The 20,000-nt window shown below is 51.0% G+C and overlaps 1 protein-coding gene across 3 annotated transcripts in view; it reads right to left on the bottom strand.

Moving 5' to 3' along the window:
• The window catches only part of LOC148096516 (semaphorin-6D-like), a 105,362-nt gene that overhangs the window by 10,239 nt on the left and 75,123 nt on the right, over window positions 1-20,000 (bottom strand). For all 3 annotated transcript variants that reach the window (XM_087834497.1, XM_087834499.1, XM_087834498.1), the window contains 2 exons: window positions 14,135-14,193; window positions 12,095-12,148 (listed from right to left, as the gene is read on the bottom strand). In XM_087834497.1, the coding sequence (XP_087690623.1) occupies window positions 12,095-12,148; window positions 14,135-14,193 (113 nt within the window). The remainder of the gene's footprint in view (window positions 1-12,094; window positions 12,149-14,134; window positions 14,194-20,000) is intronic.

Raw genomic sequence — 20,000 nt, 5'->3', positions numbered from 1 at the left:
TCAGCGATGTAAACGTCTGACACACCAAACACAAACAGTCACCTGACCCGCCGTGTGCAGTCAACGGGGCAGCTGCAGAGCGCCCTCTAGTGGACACTTGTAGCGTTCGCTACCTCACTTTATGTTCATGCATCAGCTGTTATCAACGCTAACGCTGTGATATCGTCAAACAGCTGATATCTGTGGGTCTGCGTCACCCTGTAATCCAGCACAGGTGTTCTGATACTGAGCTGTTCACCTGGCCGTCGGCAGGTCAGCGTCCGACAGCAGCTGCAGTAAAAACGGATTTACGCTGGAACTAACATGCAAGCTAGCTTGTTTCTGATAGACTCCCACCTTAGCGCCTCATTACCAGGAGGCGAGGGTTTTCCGTGACGCCTGCTGCAGCTCGATGCATCACATTTAGGCGGCGTGCTGCTCTTAGGCGCCGCTCGCTCCCTCTTATTATTTCATAGCTCGTCTCAGCCGCTCAGAAGGAGCAGCTTGTCCCCGAAAGCCTGATCAAAGGGCCAAATATACCCCCAGAAACAAAAAACTAATTTCACGCCCTGCACTGCTGGTCGTCAGGGGGAGGGGTTTATTCCCATTCCCCGCTGGCGCGGGACTCGAACTGGCAACCATCTCTAACCTCAAAGCCAGCATCGCCCCGGGGCCTCCGAGGCTTCACTTTGATACGAGGAACAAATTTGTGTTTTATGCACAATAGTGTTGAAGAGCGAAGAGTCATTACACATCCAGCCAGGATTAACACACACACACACACACACACACACACACACACACACACACACACACACACACACACTCCCCTGTGTCTAACAGCCAGGATTTCATGTTCGTTATTTGCGCTCCTTCATCTCCGTCCTCGCTCTGACAGATATAAATAGGATGATGGAGACGCACAGAGAAGAATATTATGCTAATTACAGCGCGACGCAGCAGCGTTTCATTCTCTGCCCTCGCTCTTTGTTTCTGTCTCTCTCTGCTCCGTCACTTTCAAAGTTCCTCCCTCTCTGCTGTCAGCCTGGATTGGAAAAACAACTTTGTGGCGTGGCGGGTGAAATCTTCTGGGTGCAGTCTTCTCGCTTCTTCTGTCACTGTTTGCTCTTTTCTTTCGCTCTGAAACTTCAGCTTTTCCCTCTCTGCGTCCTTTCATCTGTCTGCCTCATGCGGCTTTATGCCTCCCTCCATCTCCCCATCTCTCTCCTCATACTCCTCCTCTGCTCGCTCCGTCTCCTCTTTGCAGCTCAGATCAATACACAAGCTCTTCCTGTCCCAGAAAATCAAGTGAAATCAATCAAACAAATGAGCCACTCTAAGCAGATTCAGCACGAAGCCATCGCACCGATGATTAAAAACACTTCTGTAAGGAAGAAGATTAACTGCACGACTGACGGCACGGCGACACGAAAGCAGGTTTTTAAACGAAGCAGACGGATGTGTGACCTGAGCGTGAGGACATCATCGCTGTGGCGTACCACAGAGAGGAAGTCTGGCTTTAGGGACACGCCGCGGCACCTCCACGTCTGAAACATCTGCACTGCAGCTGTCTCACCCCAGAGGGGGAGGTCCTAAGAGTCAGGGACCCACTCTGTCATCATGTGACTCAGTGAGGTCACACGGGCTGAAGACTGAGTTACAGGTGGATGTAAGGTGGTGTCAGAGGATGTAGCTTATGTGTTAAATGCTTTTGGATTTCACCAAAACACCCTTTTTCCTGCCTGTGTTTTCAGTCTGTGTGCGTGCGGTTGTGCACGGCGTGATGACGTAGGCGTGTGCACGCGTGATCACAGCTCCTTCCAGCATGACCGGAGTCCCTCAAAGTTTCCTGAGGCCTGAATATGACCGAACTGCTGCGTTTTGGTGTGATATCAGACTCGCTGGGTGGGAGTTTTAGCTCGAGGATACAGCTGTTAGCTAGCATGCTAAGTTAGCCTGCTTGCTAGCGGCAGGTTTTAGCTAACGTGCACCGTGTTGGTTTATCAGACACGTCCTTCTCTGGCTGTGAGGCCTCTGGGACAGATGGCTCCTCTCCCTGCAGTTCTCACTCTCACTGAGCATGTGTGAAAACTAGAATGCTGATTGGCTGAAAGTGGACTTCCAGGAAGGAAGTTGGCTAACAAAGGAGAGGAAGTAGGTTTAACGATCACCAAGCTGCAGGGCGTGACCGCTCGCAGCCATCTCAGTAAGAGGAGATGTCGGATGGGGTCGAGTTTTCGCCATCGTGTTCACGTCTCAAACCACCCGAGGTCGAGTTTCTGCGGTCAGGACGAGGTCACGCCGTTTGGTAAGAACGGGGGCAAAGGTCAGCGCAGAGCCACAGCTCAGTGTGTAGTTATGGAGGAGCTGGTGTGTGTGCGTGCTTCATGGAGTCATTTGGTGATGAGGCGAGAAGCGACCACACATTTAACCACGCCCCAGTTTCTCCTTGATCCTCCGAGTCGACCGCAGAGACACGACGCCGTGTCGTACGCCGAGAACAAACGCGCACAGCTGCAGAGTTATCACGCCATCGCGTCTCCCCGGAGCTCACGGCAAATTATTTTTCCACGACTTCCTGCGCGGTGACAAAGATGGCAGAAAACAGCCGAGCTTCTGCTCTGATGGCTGCTTCAGTGCAGACGCCTCGCACATCTGTCGCTCCTCCTCAGAAGGCGCGAGCGGCGGCTCTAAGGCCGAGGCGGGCGAGCCAAACGCGGGAGTCAAGCTCCAGAAACTTCTGCCCTATTAGCATGCTCTCTCTCTGCCTCTGCTGCTCTCTCGCCCACTCGTTCTCCATTGGTATTCACACTGAGCCAGACACCAGTGACAGAGGGTGAGGAGGAGGAGCAGCGAGGAGGGCGATGAAGGAGAGACAGAGCGAGCAATGACAGGCATGGATTAAAGGGGGGAGAGAGAGAGAGTGCAGATGAAGGAGGAAAGAGGAGAGAGGAGAGAGGAAGAGAGGAGAGAGGAGACAGGAAGAGAGGAGACAGGAAGAGGTTAATAACAGATACGATTCAGTGCAGAGAGGTCTGTTAACACATAGAGAGTGAAGAAGAAACACCCAGTGCATCATGGGAATCCCCGGCAGCCTACGTCTATTGCAGCATCACTAAGGGAGGATTCAGGGTCACCTGGTCCAGCCCTAACTATATGCTTTAGCAAAAAGGAAATCTTAAAAGTAGAGATAGTGTCTCCTGAATCCAAACTGGAAGCTGGTTCCACAGAAACTGAAGGCTCTGCCTCCCATTCTACTTTTAAATACTCAGGAACAACAAGTAGGCCTGCAGAGCGAGAGTGAAGTGCTCTGATAGGGTGATATGGTACTAAGGGTCAGGCTGTGGGCTCACAGCTGCCTTTGAGCTCCAGGTTTGATTGGATTTTCAGCTGCTGCTACTTTTGATGCATCGTTCAGCAGCTCGACTTACGGGAACCAAACCTCTGAGTGCGCTCTGACACAACGCTCGCCATCTGCAGCTGCTGCCACAGCAACATGAAAGTAACCACGGTGACGGAGTGATGATGCAGGCAGCACTGAGTACGCTCAAGCCTTTAGTGGCATTTAATGGCATCTTTGTCAGGACACGTGAGTCCATTTCCTTTGTGGTGTATGTGTGCGTCCTCTACACTCCGTCACACTTTCAGCTCTGAAGCTGCCCTCATTACGTTACCCTGATGACGTCCACCGTTGTCATCAGACACGTATGAAGCTCGCCACGCTTCCGGTTTCTCAGCTGACGTATTAAACAGCTGCTTTCCTTCATGTGCGGGAAACAACATAAAACGCCGTCTTCAGTCCCCACGCTGCGTTCTCCTGCTCAGCTCGGCAGGAAGCTTCACATCTCCTCCCCGTCTCTGTTATCTTCTTAGCTTCATCTTTCTCACACCTGCACAGAGGTAAACAGCTGGCCCCTCCCAGCACCACGCTCAGAGGTCAGACGACCCACGGGGAACATTTAGAGACATTGGCTTTGGGCCCGCCTCAGAAACAGCAGCACACACGCCCAAGGGCGCCGTCGAACCCGACGCAGCTCGCCTGTTTGGATGAACTGTGGAGACATCACGTATCCATCCGCCCAGTGACGCCAGAGACCTGCACTTTGTATACACAAGATATATATGAGCTACACAACACGTACCGTGTACACACACGGACACACACCTGATGGTGTGAAACACCTCCGCCCGTGTGCTTCTTGTTGTTGATTGATTCCCACTGAGCTCCATATTGTGTTTTCATCGACCAGATCAATCTATGTGGGTGTCTCACTGTGTTTGTGCGCCGTGAAGAGACTGCAGACTGCTGATTGGTCGAGTCAATCAAGACTGATGAGGGAAGGTCAGCAAAGAGACACACACACACACACACACACAGGTGTTTGTACATGTTTGTGAGGACCTTCTAATGAAGCCCCTCGTTGCTGACTCGGTGCTGGAAAAGTCAAACAGCTTTTTGAAGTTTGAAGAAGAGAAACACAGACGAGTCCTCAGCACTTCAAAGTGTCCTACATTCACCTGAACTCATGTTTCATTCTCACCTTTAGCCAACCTCAGCATCATGTCTCAGAATCCAAAAGATCTGTGATGGAGGCATCCTCACCAAGTCATTTACAGGTGCACACACACACACTGAGGTGCCCACTCCCCTGTCCCCCGCTGTGTCCCCCTGTGTCCCCGCTGTCTCTTCCTGTGTCCCCGCTGTCTCCCTGTGTCCCCCTGTGTCCCCGCTGTCTCTTCCTGTGTCCCCGCTGTCTCTTCCTGTGTCCCCGCTGTCTCCCTGTGCCCCCCCGTGTCCCCGCTGTCTCCTTGTGTCCCCCTGTGTCTCCCTGTGTCCCCGCTGTGTCCCGCTGTGTCCTGCTGTGTCTTCCTGTGTCCCCCCTGTGTCTCCCTGTGTCCCCGCTGTGTCTCCCTGTGTCCCGCTGTGTCCCCGCTGTCTTCCTGTGTCCCCCTGTGTCCCCGCTGTCTCCCTGTGCCCCCGTGTCCCGCTGTGTCCCCCTTGTGTCCCGCTGTGTCTTCCTGTGTCCTCCTGTGCCCCCTTTGCCCCCCTGTGTCTCCCTGTGTCCCCCTGTGCCCCCCTGTCTCCCTGTGTCTCCCTGTGTCCCGCTGTGTCTGCCTGTGTCCCCGCTGTGTCTCCCTGTGTCCCCCCTGTGTCCCCCCTGTGTCTCCCTGTGTCCCCGCTGTGTCTCCCTGTGTCTTCCTGTGTCCCCCCTGTGTCTCCCTGTGTCCCCGCTGTGTCTTCCTGTGTCTTCCTGTGTCCCCCCTGTGTCTCCCTGTGTCCCCGCTGTCTTCCTGTGTCCCCCTGTGTCCCCGCTGTCTCCCTGTGCCCCCGTGTCCCGCTGTGTCCCCCTTGTGTCCCCCTGTGTCCCCCCTGTGTCTCCCTGTGTCCCCCTGTCTCCCTGTGTCTCCCTGTGTCCCGCTGTGTCCCCCCTGTGTCTCCCTGTGTCCCCCTGTCTCCCTGTGTCTCCCTGTGTCCCGCTGTGTCCCCGCTGTGTCTCCCTGTGTCTCCCTGTGTCCCCGCTGTCTCCCTATGTCCCCCCCTGTGACACAGTTCCCCTCATTAACACTCTCAGGCTCTGACCATCACGTCTCCATGACGACGCCTGCCTCAGGCTGCTTTGTACTGTAAGGTAGAGCCCCTGGAATAACACAGGGAAACCCCAACAATTGCACCATAACAGGCCAGCAGGCGCTTGGCGACAGTGGGGAGGAAAACTCCAGCATACGTTTTTGGGGCGAGGGCTGGTCTAGGTGACGCTGTCACCTTCACACTCTGCTCCTCCCCTCACCTGTGACCATGTCTAAGCACCAGAGCCACTGCAGGGTGGAGACACCATCACACACAGAGCTCACCCCGTCTCACTCTCCCTGTCACTTCCTGTTCTGAGAGCCGAGAGCGTCAAAGCTATCAGCGCCATCACTTGAAGAAGGCGGGCGCTCGTTAGCAACAAACGGCCGCCTGAAATCTGTCCAGCGAAGCTGCTTTCAGTCGGAGAAAATGAAGACAATTAGCGTCAACACAACAGCTTCTGGCTGCTTCCTCACAGCTCTCATCCCCGCCTTTTCAGCGTGAGCCACACGACACGCTCAGTCCATTTGTAAGAGCTCCAGCTCATTAAAAAACACTTTAACACACTGTGATGGCTCTTTTTCCTGCTCTCACACACTCTGAGATGCGAACGCTCTCGCCAAAGCATTTGGCAAACACATGATCACACACACTTCACACTTTAGGCGACACACACGCTTTTGTTTTTGTGCGCTGGAGCCGTCAGCGCGCCGCTGTAATCACACGCTCCGTGTCGCCGGCGCACACACTGTAATTAGGGTGTCGTCTCTTCTGGAGGGCGTGCGGCGAGGCTACTGCTTTCTATCACAGAGATAAAGGCGGTGCTCGTTCACGCCGTCCTGAGCTGCAACACGACACACACAACAAAGTCTGCAGCTAAACTACAGGTCACACGTCTCAGAGCGTCCTCGTAAACCTCGCGGCTCGCCACCACACACACAGAGTAACAGCAGCTCCCAATAACAACAACCTCCCACGCTCCTGGAGCTACAGCAGCGACGCAGGCTGAAAGTGTGTGTGATCACAGCGTTGCTATGGTGATATGAATGTGACCCCTGAGCAGGCTGCACTCTGCAGGTTTGATGGGTCAATAACAGGCTCGAGGCCCCGCCCCTGCTCACAGCTGTCACATGATCAGCTGTTCTAAGCGCTGCAACAGGTTAAGGTGAGCGCCGCGAGACAGACTGCTGAAGAAACTCACAGCACCAGGTAGAGTACTGTGAGTACTGTGAGTACTGAGAGAAGTGTGAGTACTGAGAGTACTGAGTACTGTGAGTACTGAGTACTGTGAGTACTGAGAGTACTGTGAGCACTGAGAGAAGTGTGAGTACTGAGAGTACTGAGTACTGTGAGTACTGAGTACTGTGAGCACTGAGAGAAGTGTGAGTACTGTGAGTACTGAGAGAAGTGTGAGTACTGAGAGTACTGAGTACTGTGAGTACTGAGAGTACTGTGAGCACTGAGAGAAGTGTGAGTACTGAGAGTACTGAGTACTGTGAGCACTGAGTACTGTGAGTACTGAGTACTGTGAGTACTGTGAGTACTGACAGTACTGAGTACTGTGAGTACTGTGAGCAATGAGTACTGTGAGTACTGAGAGTACTGTGAGTACTCGAATACTGTGAGTACTGAGAGTACTGTGAGTACTGAGTACTGTGAGTACTGAGTACTGAGAGTACTGTGAGTACTGTGAGTACTGAGAGAAGTGTGAGTACTGAGAGTACTGAGTACTGTGAGTACTGAGTACTGTGAGTACTGAGAGTACTGTGAGCACTGAGAGAAGTGTGAGTACTGAGAGTACTGAGTACTGTGAGTACTGAGTACTGTGAGCACTGAGAGAAGTGTGAGTACTGTGAGCACTGAGTACTGTGAGTACTGAGAGAAGTGTGAGTACTGAGAGTACTGAGTACTGTGAGTACTGAGTACTGTGAGTGAGTACTGTGAGCACTGAGAGAAGTGTGAGTACTGAGAGTACTGAGTACTGTAAGCACTGAGTACTGTGAGTACTGAGTACTGTGAGTACTGTGAGCACTGAGTACTGAGAGAAGTGTGAGTACTGTGAGTACTGTGAGTACTGAGTACTGTGAGTACTGTGAGCACTGAGTACTGTGAGTACTGAGAGTACTGTGAGTACTCGAATACTGTGAGTACTGAGAGTACTGTGAGTACTGAGTACTGTGAGTACTGAGTACTGAGAGTACTGAGTACTGTGAGTACTGAGTACTGTGAGTGAGTACCGTGAGCACTGAGAGAAGTGTGAGTACTGAGAGTACTGAGTACTGTGAGTACTGAGTACTGTGAGTACTGAGTACTGTGAGCACTGAGAGAAGTGTGAGTACTGTGAGCACTGAGTACTGTGAGTACTGAGTACTGTGAGTACTGTGAGTACTGAGTACTGTGAGTACTGTGAGCACTGAGTACTGAGAGAAGTGTGAGTACTGTGAGTACTGTGAGTACTGACAGTACTGAGTACTGTGAGTACTGTGAGCACTGAGTACTGTGAGTACTGAGAGTACTGAGTACTGTGAGTACTGAGAGTACTGTGAGTACTGAGAGAAGTGTGAGTACTGTGAGTACTGAGTACCCGAATACTGTGAGTACTGTGAGTACTGAGTACCCGAATACTGTGAGTACTGTGAGTACTGAGTACTGAGAGTACTGTGAGTACTGAGTACCCGAATACTGTGAGTACTGTGAGTACTGTGAGTACTGAGTACTGTGAGTACTGAGAATACTGTGAGTACTGTGAGTACTGTGAGTACTGAGTACTGTGAGTGAGTACTGAGAATACTGTGAGTACTGTGAGTACTGTGAGCACTGAGTACTGTGAGCACTGAGTACTGTGAGTACTGAGAGTACTGTGAGTACTGTGAGTACTGAGAGTACTGAGAGTACTGTGAGTACTGAGAGTACTGTGAGTACTGAGAGAAGTGTGAGTACTGTGAGTACTGAGTACCCGAATACTGTGAGTACTGTGAGTACTGTGAGTACTGAGTACTGTGAGTACTGTGAATACTGTGAGTACTGTGAGTACTGTGAATACTGTGAGTACTGTGAGTACTGAGTACCCGAATACTGTGAGTACTGTGAGTACTGAGTACTGTGAGTACTGAGTACTGTGAGTACTGTGAGTACTGAGTACTGTGAGTACTAAAAATACTGTGAGTACTGAGTACTGTGAGTACTGTGAGTACTGAGTACTGTGAGTACTGAGAATACTGTGAGTACTGTGAGTACTGTGAGCACTGAGTACTGTGAGCACTGAGTACTGTGAGTACTGAGAGTACTGAGAGTACTGTGAGTACTGAGAGTACTGTGAGTACTGAGAGAAGTGTGAGTACTGAGAGAAGTGTGAGTACTGTGAGTACTGAGTACCCGAATACTGTGAGTACTGTGAGTACTGAGTACCCGAATACTGTGAGTACTGTGAGTACTGTGAGTACTGAGTACTGTGAGTACTGTGAATACTGTGAGTACTGTGAGTACTGTGAATACTGTGAGTACTGTGAGTACTGTGAGTACTGTGAGTACTGAGTACCCGAATACTGTGAGTACTGTGAGTACTGAGTACTGTGAGTACTGAGTACTGTGAGTACTGAGTACCCGAGTACTGTGAGTACTGTGAGTACTGAGTACTGTGAGTACTGAGAATACTGTGAGTACTGAGTACTGTGAGTACTGAGTACTCTGAGTACTGTGAGTACTTTGAGTACTGTGAGTACTGAGTACTGTGAGTACTGAGAATACTGTGAGTACTGTGAGTACTGTGACTACTGAGTACCCAAATACTGTGAGTACTCTGAGTACTGTGAGTACTGTGAGTACTGTGACTACTGAGTACCCAAATACTGTGAGTACTCTGAGTACTGTGAGTACTGTGAGTACTGTGAGTACTGAGTACTGTGAGTACTGAGAATACTGTGAGTACTGAGAATACTGTGAGTACTGAGTACTGTGAGTACTGAGTACCCGAATACTGTGAGTACTGTGAGTACTGTGAGTACTGTGAGTACTGAGTACCCGAATACTGTGAGTACTGTTCGTCCATCCCGTCCTAAGAAGCTGACATGCTACAGGTGCAGCTTGATGGATGCGTACTGCGAGGTTTCAGATACAGGGAGGAGCCAGGAGGCAGGTGAGCCTCCATCTTTTATATACAGTCTTTGTGGGAGCCCCTGATGCAGTTGGAGGATCAGAGAAGCGATTCTGAGAAAACCTTCAAACAAATGTCACATAAGACGCTGAACAGGTCAGAGCTGCGAGCGTCCTTTAAATGTCAGCGCTCACTTTCATGTCATTAAAAAGATGGAAGAACGCCGGACGCCATCTCCTCCCCGCGGCAGCACAACCCCCCTCAGACCGCTTGGGTCTGCGGCCGATCGCGGCGCTCGCTTCTCGGTGAGGACGAGTTCACGCGTGTCCCGTCAGCAGGACAAAGTGACATCACAAACCAGCAGCTGAGAGGTTTGATGATCGTTCTCGTGGTTTTACATCATCATCCGTGACGCCTGTCGGCCTGACAGGTGTGTGAACGCCGACCAGAGCCCGGTCTGTCGGACCCACGCTAACGCGCTAACTTCATTTCCTGGATCGGACGGATGGTTTGGCACTTAATTTCGTGTTGTGCGCATGCGCAGAAACAACGGGTAGGATGGTTTGTCAGGTAGGATGGATTCCCAGAACACCGGCGCTCCTCTAATGAAAATAGCGCACTGCTGCATGAGGCCAATCTCAGTGCAGCGAGTCCACGGCGAGTCCACGGGGCCGCGTCGCACGACATTAAAGAACCAATTTGCAGAGAAAACGTTGTTATGGGAACCATTCCCTGCAAAACGATGTCATTACAGTAACGACAGCCACTCTAGCGTGGCGCTGTGGATGAACGTGTGCTCAAACATCACTCATTCATTGTTGTCTGAGTCCTTCACGCCCGGCTGCCCGACACCAGGAAGTTAATGGTTCAGACGCCATTATGAAGGAGGTGCCTGCTATCAGGCCACCAGGGCAGCAGCAGCAGCTCTCTTACAATCAGAGCTCCACACTGAGTGTGAAACACGGGCGCGGCGGCGAGCACGGACAGAGTCACCCTGCATGTTTATCGAGCTGCGGCGCGATCCCCGCAGGCATCAATAAACCCTGAAACTGAAAGGAGAGGTAATCACGATACGATTAGCTCGAGTCAGGAGACGAATCCCTGCAAGCACGCCGCAGCGTCCCCGCTGCTTCGCATCTGCTACGTCTGCAATCATTTCAGTCAGTCGGCGCTCGTCGCCTGCACACGGGTATCGATCACGGGGAAGTCTTTGTTCTATAACCCGGTGTGTACATGACTGCAGGCTGCGGCTTTATGCTCGCTTCCTGCTGCCGTTTCACCGATTTAGGAGGCAAATGAGGGGCGGAGCTGAAGTGCACAAACACCTGAGCGCAGCCGGCGTGCACACAGCATCACGCTCGCACTGCTGCGTGCACAAACATCACAAACATGGATGCAGCTCAGAAAAACAGACGTTTCACATGCTGCTGATGTCAAACTTCACTCGACAAACAGGACACGCCGAGGCTGACGTGTGAACGAGGAAGTTCACACTGGAGACTCACACACGGCTCATACATGTTAATATCAGCTTCATGCACACACGCAGGTGATAACTCAGTCACAGCCATCAAACAGTGACATCATGAGCGCAGCTGGGGTGGAGGTGGGCTCCAAAGTGGCTTGCAGTCACTTACAGGGCGTGGCCTACAGGAGCTCAGCCTGTCAGACCTGATTACGTCTGTGATGTTTTACTATGCGCCCCTTCATCTCCTCACTTCCTCCTGCTCCTGATTCACCGTCGCCTTCACAGCACGGTGACCCGCTCCGTTCACCTTCCTCCATTTCATCACTGCTATTGTGGCTGCTGACGCGCCGCCGCCTCTCGAGAACACTCAACGCACTCCTGAAAGACGAAGTCGGCTGAAGTCAAGTAGAGCGCCTATCAGCGACGCGCACGCCTGTCCCCTCTCCGGCTTTAATCACAGTAATGCAGCTCCCGGAGCCTTAATGGATTCACTGCGTGGGTCTGCCGGCGCTCTGAATGACAATACGCCGGCTGGCTTCCCAGCAGGACTCCTGACAGGCAGGTAGCAGGCGAGCTGCAGCCTGAATACAGAGCAGGCAGCTGCGTTTGATCTGTGGGGCTGGGAACTAGCGAGGGTAATGATGTCAAACCGCGCGACGAGCTACTGTACGTCAACGGTCAAGCCGGAGCTCGTTAGCAGTGGAGATGATGACGTTCCTCAGAGTCACGTCCTCCAGGTTCCACGCTCGCTGACAGACTTTTTCACTCAAACTCCCATCTGAATAATCTTAAAGTCAGTGCTTGGACCTTCATTAGCGTCAGAAGCAGAAGGTAACAGGACGTATCTGCTCATACTGGCCTGTCCTTACACACACCTTTAATCCGTTTGCATATGTAGGTCACAAAAGGTCATGTTTATACGGTCACTGTGAGGACCCACAGCCCTCTGATCAACACTAACAACAGAAGAAGAAAGGTTTCTTACCGTAGGCGGAGTCGGCGGTGGACTCCTGGTTCCGTGTCGTAGCCAACACGTCAGCTGCACAGATTCAAAATAAAACAGATTCATCTCATTTATTCTCCACTTCACTTCCTGTACCTCTCTGTGTTTGTGCATAGACCTGAGTGTCACACTTCCTGTTTGTTGCTTTGACAAATGGTCACACATGGACCTTACTTGGGCAGGTTGCCATGGTAACTCTTTTTTTGCAGTGAACTGAACAAAGCCATGCTACTCATAGCAGATTTCTACTTACAGTGCTGCTGCTCTTATTTTGAAAGTTCAACCCAGACCCCTCTCATCAGACCTGCTGACAGAAGCTGAGCTGATGGATTAGAGATAATGTGTGTGTGTGTGTGTGTGTGTGTGTGTGTGTGTATGGACAGGTGGGTGAAAGATGGATTATAGATAAAGAAAGGATGGATGAAAGGATGGATGTATGGAGAAATGGATTGGTGGTTGGGTGGATGCATGAATAGATGGATGGATGGATGAATGGATGGGTGGGTAGATGGATGAAAATGTCGCCTTGAGGCGACATTTGTTGTGATTTGGCGCTATATAAATAAAATTGAATTGAATTGAATGAATGGATGGATGAATAGCTAGATGAATGGATGAATAGATGAATAGATGGATCGATGAATGGATGGATGGATAGATGAATGGATGAATGGATGGATGGATGAATAGCTGGATGGATGAATGGATGGATGGATGAATAGATGAATAGATGGATCGATGAATGGATGGATGAAGAGATGGATGGATGAATGGATGGGTGGGTGGATGGATGAATGGATGGATGGATGAATGGATGGATAGATGAATAGATGAATGGATGGATGGATGAATAGATGGATGGATGAATAGATGGATGGATGTATGGATGAATAGATGGATGGATGTATGGATGAATAGATGAATAGATGGATCGATGAATGGATGGATGAATAGATGTATGGATGGATGAGTGGATGGATGAATAGATGGATGGATGGATGGATGGATGAATGGATGGATAAATAGATGGATGGGTGGATGGATGGATGAATAGATGGATGGATGGATGAATGGATGAATAGATGGATGGATGAATGGATGGATGAATAGATGGATGGATGAATGGATGGGTGGGTGGATGGATGAATGGATGGATGGATGGATGAATGGACGGATAGATGGATGGATGGATGAATGGATGGATGAATAGATGGATGGATGAATAGCTGAATAGATGGATGGATGAATGGATGGATGGATGAATAGATGAATCGATGAATGGATGGATGGATAGATGAATGGATGAATGGATGGATGGATGAATAGATGAATAGATGGATGGATGAATAGATGGATGGATGAATGGATGAATAGATGGATGGATGGATGGATGAATAGAAAGATGAATAGATGGATGGATGAATGGATGAATGGATGAATAGATGAATAGATGGATCGATGAATGGATGGATGGATAGATGAATGGATGGATGGATGAATAGATGGATGGATGAATAGATGAATAGATGGATGGATGGATGGATGAATAGATGAATAGATGAATAGATGAATAGATGGATTGATGAATGGATGGATGGATAGATGAATGGATGAATGGATGGATGGATGAATGGATGAATGAATGGATGGATGAATGGATGAATAGATGAATGGATGGATGGATGAATAGATGAATAGATGAATGGATGAATAGATGGATGGATGAATGGATGAATAGATGGATGGATGGATGGATGAATAGAAAGATGAATAGATGGATGGATGGACGGATGAGTAGATGGATGAAAGGATGAATAGCTAGATGGATGTTTGCAGGGATCATTGCAGTGTCTGAGTTGGGGACCTTCTATAGAACCAGTCTGGTGGAACCGTGCAGGTAAGCAGGACCCTCGGTCCACACAAACACGCATACAGCTGTTATCATGCGCACTGTGGGTGTAGCACTGTGGGTGTAGCACTGTGGGTGTAGCACTGTGGGTGTAACCTGCAGGTTTATCTCACCGCGGCAGCTGTCCGGATGAAACGAGTGGTCGCCCTCGATATCCTGCTCAAACCCCGCCCTGCAGACACGGAACAAGGAGAGGGAGGAGACGACAATCAGGACGGTGAAACATCGAACAAAGCCAGACGCGGCGCTGCTGGTTACTGTTGCCGGGGAGCTTAATCAGTGACAGGTGACGGGACAACATTTAATCAGATTTTGTCACATGGTTCATCTGCAGCACACGGCTCCGTGCGAAGGCCACAGGAGCTCGTCCAATTAAAGGGAGGAAGGTCGTCCAGCCCGAAGACAGACGGGGACGAGAAGTGACCATGAAACACACACGCGCACAGTATCAGTAAAGCTGCTGTAAATGAAGTCATTTACTTTCCGCTCAGCGTCTCCTGCTCGCCGTTTTGTCCCTGCTGTTTACCGTCTCTGACTCCATCACCACCAGCGCCTCCACCTGACCTTCAAATCCATTTTTAAAGAGGCAACAAATCAGGATTTCACAGCCACACGGGACAAAAAAGTGGAGAGAGTAACGCCGTCCTCGCTGCTCGCCACACAGACGCCAGTGGGCTGTTAGAAAGATAAAACATGTCAACACAGGAGCGAGTTTCCCAACACTCCCAGTCCAATCAACGCGGCGTGCATTCCTCCCAGCTGTCCGCATCACCGACACGTCTGATGAATCCCAGGAGAGCGTCTCCGCCCGGGCCGTCAGCAGCTTTCACTGACTGATGTGTCACGCCTTCACGCACGCACACGCCCATGATGTCGCCGCCTTCACACCATCCGTGTGTGTCCTACGCTCCTCTGACTGTGAGACTGGATCGGCCTCAGCACGAGGACTAAGGTCGTCCACAGCAATCGCTCGGGAGGGTCATGATGGTGGCAGCAGGAATGATCACCATGGAGACGATGCTGAGAGGAAAGCTGGGACGCGTATCCAAGTACGACCCGCTTTCAGCAGCTGTTGTGCCTGCTGCTGCGACTCGCTACCAGCCGTGTGAGCGTCCGCTCAGCTGATCTGCTCAAACACGCACAGCTACATAACCAACGCACGCCCGACTTCCTCGCACGTGACCCTGAGCTTCAAAGGCCTCAGGTTAACGGCAGTCGGACAGACGGGCCATCTTCAAACGCTCAGCAGGAAATCTGAAATCTGTCAGCAGTTATTACCGAGCCGCTCTGCCAGCGTCCGGCGCTCAAAGCTTTTCTTCCAAACAACAAGAAAAGCGAGCCAGCATCGACAGGAAGCCGGCGCAGCGTTTCCAGGTGTTGGAATCCTGGGTTTGCCACGCTGCTGCGATCTGTGACAGAAGCATCCATCAGCCCGATCGCGCCGAGCCGAGTTCATCTGGCACGCGTGTTTCCAGCTCTTTACCACGCTCTGCCCGTACGGCCAACACGCCTGCTGGTTGGCAGCTGTCCGGCAGCTGCTCGCCGTCTTACTCTCTTCCTCCGCTTTGTGTCTGATGGATTCATCACTTACTGACAAACACACAAAAAGAGGCATTTGGGTGAATGTTCACTGTTTACAACAACATGTGACCAAACATGCAACACTGTCACAGCCACAGAGGGAACACGGCGAGTTTCCTGAGGCGCCGAGACGTTTTCCATGCTTCCCAAACCTTAAATGAAGCGAACGCTCACCACAAACCATGTGACAGCGTTATCATTGCCCAGGTGTGTCAGAGAGAGGAACAACGGGGAGCACGTGAAGAAGACTGCACTCCCAGAACGCCACAGGAAAGAGCTGCGACGGAGACGCCTCCTCCACGCCTCAGTGTGTTCACGGGAGATCGACCAGCAGGTGATGGATGCGGCCTGACGCCACCCGAGGGCTCTGGGTGGCGTCTCCTCACGCGTCACCTGCAGGCCTCTAAAACACGTCGCTGTAAAACGTGCTGGTGACCTCTGACACCTGTGTTCCTCTTCTTACTACATCTGAGAGGGAAGGACGGCGCCGGCACCTCAGGCGCGAAGATACCGTCAAACGGCTCAGCCGAGCCGGGGAGCGATGGACCACCTCTGACATCATCCTCAGCTTCACGAGAGCACCGAAGCTCAGCCACGCAGACCCACAGCGCTGTAAGCCGTCACACGTGGGAACGTGTCTGCTTCCTGTGTACACAGCGAGCACGCGCTCCCTCCTCGCTCAGACCGTCTGCACGCCAGAGAGATAAAACCACACCACCCAAAAAAGTTGGATGAATTATGGAGGAGCGGGCGCTGCAGAACATTCGTTCAACTGAATTTATTATGAAGTATTTTGCTCGCGCTTCCTCGTCGCTCTATATTTACCTCTGCGAGTGTTTTCATTTCGCGAGCCGCCCCCGCGCTCGCTCCAGCTTCCACCAGCGTGGGCTGAGCTGTAAGTTAGGAGCGAGAACAGGAGGAGGTCGCTATAAATCCCAGCCGCGTTCAGGCACCTGAACGCCTCGCTCACGCAGAGGGGCGCGCCTCGGGGGAGGAGGGGATGGAAATAGACTCCGTCAGTCAGCCAGAAAACGCCGCTGATGCTGAATGGCGTTTTGGTGCTGATGGCGTGGAGGCAGGTCGGGCATGTGCGGCTGAAGAACACAAATGTGTACGTAGGCGCTTTCACAGCATCGCTGTTACTTCACGCCCAGGACGGAAACGCTGCTGGCTCTAATAAATATTTGGTTCCAGCGCAATTTCACGCCCGCCTGTACTGCCGGCCCCGCCCACCTGTGCCGCCGGCCCCGCCCACTGCTGCCCGTCATTGATGAACGGTCCTCCATGTGACCTTTCCCAGCCGGGATGTCAATCACATCCAAACACAGCAGGCACCGCGATGCCGACCAGAGCAACGGTGGAACCATCAGGACTGAACCTGGACCCGCTCAGGTGTGTCTGCTGCAGGTGTTTGTGCCGTGAGGAGGCCGCAGCGTTCGTGTGAGGCGACACGGCGTGCTGCTTGTTCGTGTGAGGCGACACGGCGTGCTGCTTGTTCGTGTGAGGCGACACGGCGTGCTGCATAAGACATGCAGACTGCAGGAGCAACGTTAACCACCCACCTGAGCGACCCAGCCAGCTGTTCCAGCTGCTGTCGTTTTATGACGTCATCAGTTGTTGCTACAGTAAAGTGGGCAGACCTGTGAGGGTCACTGATGCTTCATCGATCGTGTCGTTGACATGGGGGGAAGGTGGAGCGGCGTGAACATGGCCGAATCTGAGAGCGCCCCCTAAATATCTGAGTTCAGTTTGGATTTTAACCCTTTAAGACCGACCATAGAACCAAGTCCTCCAGAGCTTATATTATATGTTTACATGCTGTGGAGCCATTTCTGGGAGCATTTCAAGTTGCTATACATCAATACAACCATTATAGCCCAGATTTTAATAATATGTCTGCATTAAGTGCATAGTAATTACATAAATTGCAAAAAAGTGCAATAAACTACAAAAAAATTGAAAATCGTTTTTGTTTTTTTAACATATATTTCTAGTTAGAGAAATTTAAGAGGCTTATCCCTCAAAACTGTAAATACAAAAAAGTTGCACAAAATAGTTTCCCACCACAGGAAATTTATTTTGAGTGTCTTCATAGTTTTATTTTTGAAATTCACCAATTTTTATATACTGCAGGAAAAACGAAAATAAATATTATAATGCAAATTTGCAAAAAAGCAGCATATGCATCAAAATAAACTATTTCCAGCAGTGCAATATGAGTCCTAAGCATCCCAGAAACCACACAGAAAGTCATAAAGTCAAACATAACTTTTAAAAACACCAGTATAGGCTCGTGAGGCCCTGATGGTAAAAAACTACATTTCCGCGAAAATGACGTCACTTCCTGTTTCGGGCAGGTCATGGTGGACATGCGATAGTTCACGCTGACGTCTATTCCAACGTAGGAAGTGTTACAAACAGCTGATCGGATCGGCAAAGCGTGTTTCTGGAATATTATGTTTTTGTTACTGCGCTAGCTCACGTGGTTGCAGAGCTACCGGGATTTAAAAATAATTACGCAAAACAGAGCGTGCTGCTCTGACCGGCTTTAAAGAGTTAAACCACATGGATGTTTCTACCTGCCTCCTCCTGCTGTCCTGCTTTAGTATTCTGCAGCTGCTTCTCCATTTTCTGCCGTCACATGGAGTTATATAAGCTGCTAAACTTCCTCTTCCCTCATCCCTTCTTCTCCCCGGAGGGAATCTGTTACTTTTCAGCAGAAGTTTGAGGAGCTGAAACTCCTCCAGCTCTGCAGGAACACCTCTGAGAGCAGAAGCTGCAGCTCAGCCTGCGGCAGGTGTGCGGCTTCAGGCTGCAGAGGTTTCTGCGTGCTCCGGTTTCAATGACACGTCCATCAGCTTCAGTTTCAGCAGAGCAGTGAGAAAATAATGAGACAAAAACAGGCGAGTGGAATGACTCAGCACCAAAACTCTCTGATCCTGAAACAATGCTCAGCGTCCACATTTCTGACTGCACGTGAACGCCTCGCCGCGTCAGGAAGACGTTTTAAACATCCTATAAAACGCCGCCGTCAGCAGAGTCAGCGCTGTGGTCCTCCACAGATATCCATCCCCGACTTTAAACAAGACGAACCCATAAAAGCTGCGGTGACCAAAGTGCTGAGTCAGAGCGCCGTGAATCTCTCCGACCCGGCTGCACGTCTTCCTGACACAGATCTCTTCCTCTGTCTTTGTGCTGCTGCTCCTCTCTCATCTTCCTCCTTTCCACCTCTTGCATCACAGCTTCGCCTTGCTCTCCGTTTCCTTCCTCGCTTCCTTTTTATCTCACCCCGTCCTCTCTGCTCTGTCTGCATGGCAACGCCCGCCGCGTGTCGTTCACGCTGCTGTGGCGGAGATCATCTGTGTCACTTCCTCTAAACACCGTTTGCACCAAAACCATCTGTTTGCACCTCCATCATCACCGCCATCTGAGCAGGACGCCATCATTTCCTGTCAGCAATATGATGGTCATCGTAAATAACCACCTGCAGCGTCTGCGGTGTGACAGCTCAGGACGCCGAGCGTGTGAGTGGACCACAGTGAGGCGCAGCTAGGCAACGAGTCTGCACGGCGGTATGCTGTGCTGAACAGAGCTCAGATAAAGTGATTTTAGGTTAAATGATGACGTCGTACACCTGAAACACATCGAGCCCGTCTGCACGTTTGTATGGATGTAAACAAATCAGCCGCAGGGCGAGCTGGAGGAAGCACGGCGGAGTGCAAACACCCTGCCGGCGTTTTGCTCCCAGGCGAGCGGCTTCCTGACTCGAGCCTTTCTTATGAAGTGTGCTTGGAGGTCCCTGCAGACGGCACACGCTCACAGGAAACAAATATTCCTCGTGATAGAGAGAGAAAGGCTCGGTGCTGCAGAGCACACGCTCAAATGAGTGTGAAGGGAAAAATTAGCATCGGCGTTTCCAGCGAATCCCTGACACGTCCAGAGAAAAAGTACAAAATGAGGTTAGGAAAGCGTGCAGACTGTAACGCGCCGCCGCGTTCATCGTGCGGAAACTGACTCAAGTGTTTCTGCAGGAAATACCTGAGTTATTCCACATGTGCAGACCAGATGTTTGCTCAGACGGATCCGACCAGAGCTTCATCTTCACATGCTTTCATCCTCACATCGTTCACTGAACACAGCTTTATTTTGAAAAGCTCCGTTTGCCTTTGTGAAACAAGGACGGCTCGTTTCTCCACAGGCGCAGAAAGTGTCTGATTTTATCTGCGTGAATGAAAATGAGACACCAGGACACACTGACGCTGGAGATTCCTGCAAGAGCTCCGGTTTCACAGTCTGGGATGTTTCCACTCACTTCCTGTGGTCGTTCTCTCGCCTGCGTCTGCGGCTCGTTCCTGCAGTCAGGAGGACCTGATGATATTACAGCGGCTGAAACACGCC

This window comes from Neolamprologus brichardi, chromosome 22 (assembly GCF_056152115.1).
Source record: "Neolamprologus brichardi isolate AB-2024 chromosome 22, ASM5615211v1, whole genome shotgun sequence".
Classification (NCBI taxonomy): Eukaryota; Metazoa; Chordata; class Actinopteri; order Cichliformes; family Cichlidae; genus Neolamprologus; species Neolamprologus brichardi.
This window is presented reverse-complemented; position numbering and strand designations above follow the sequence as displayed.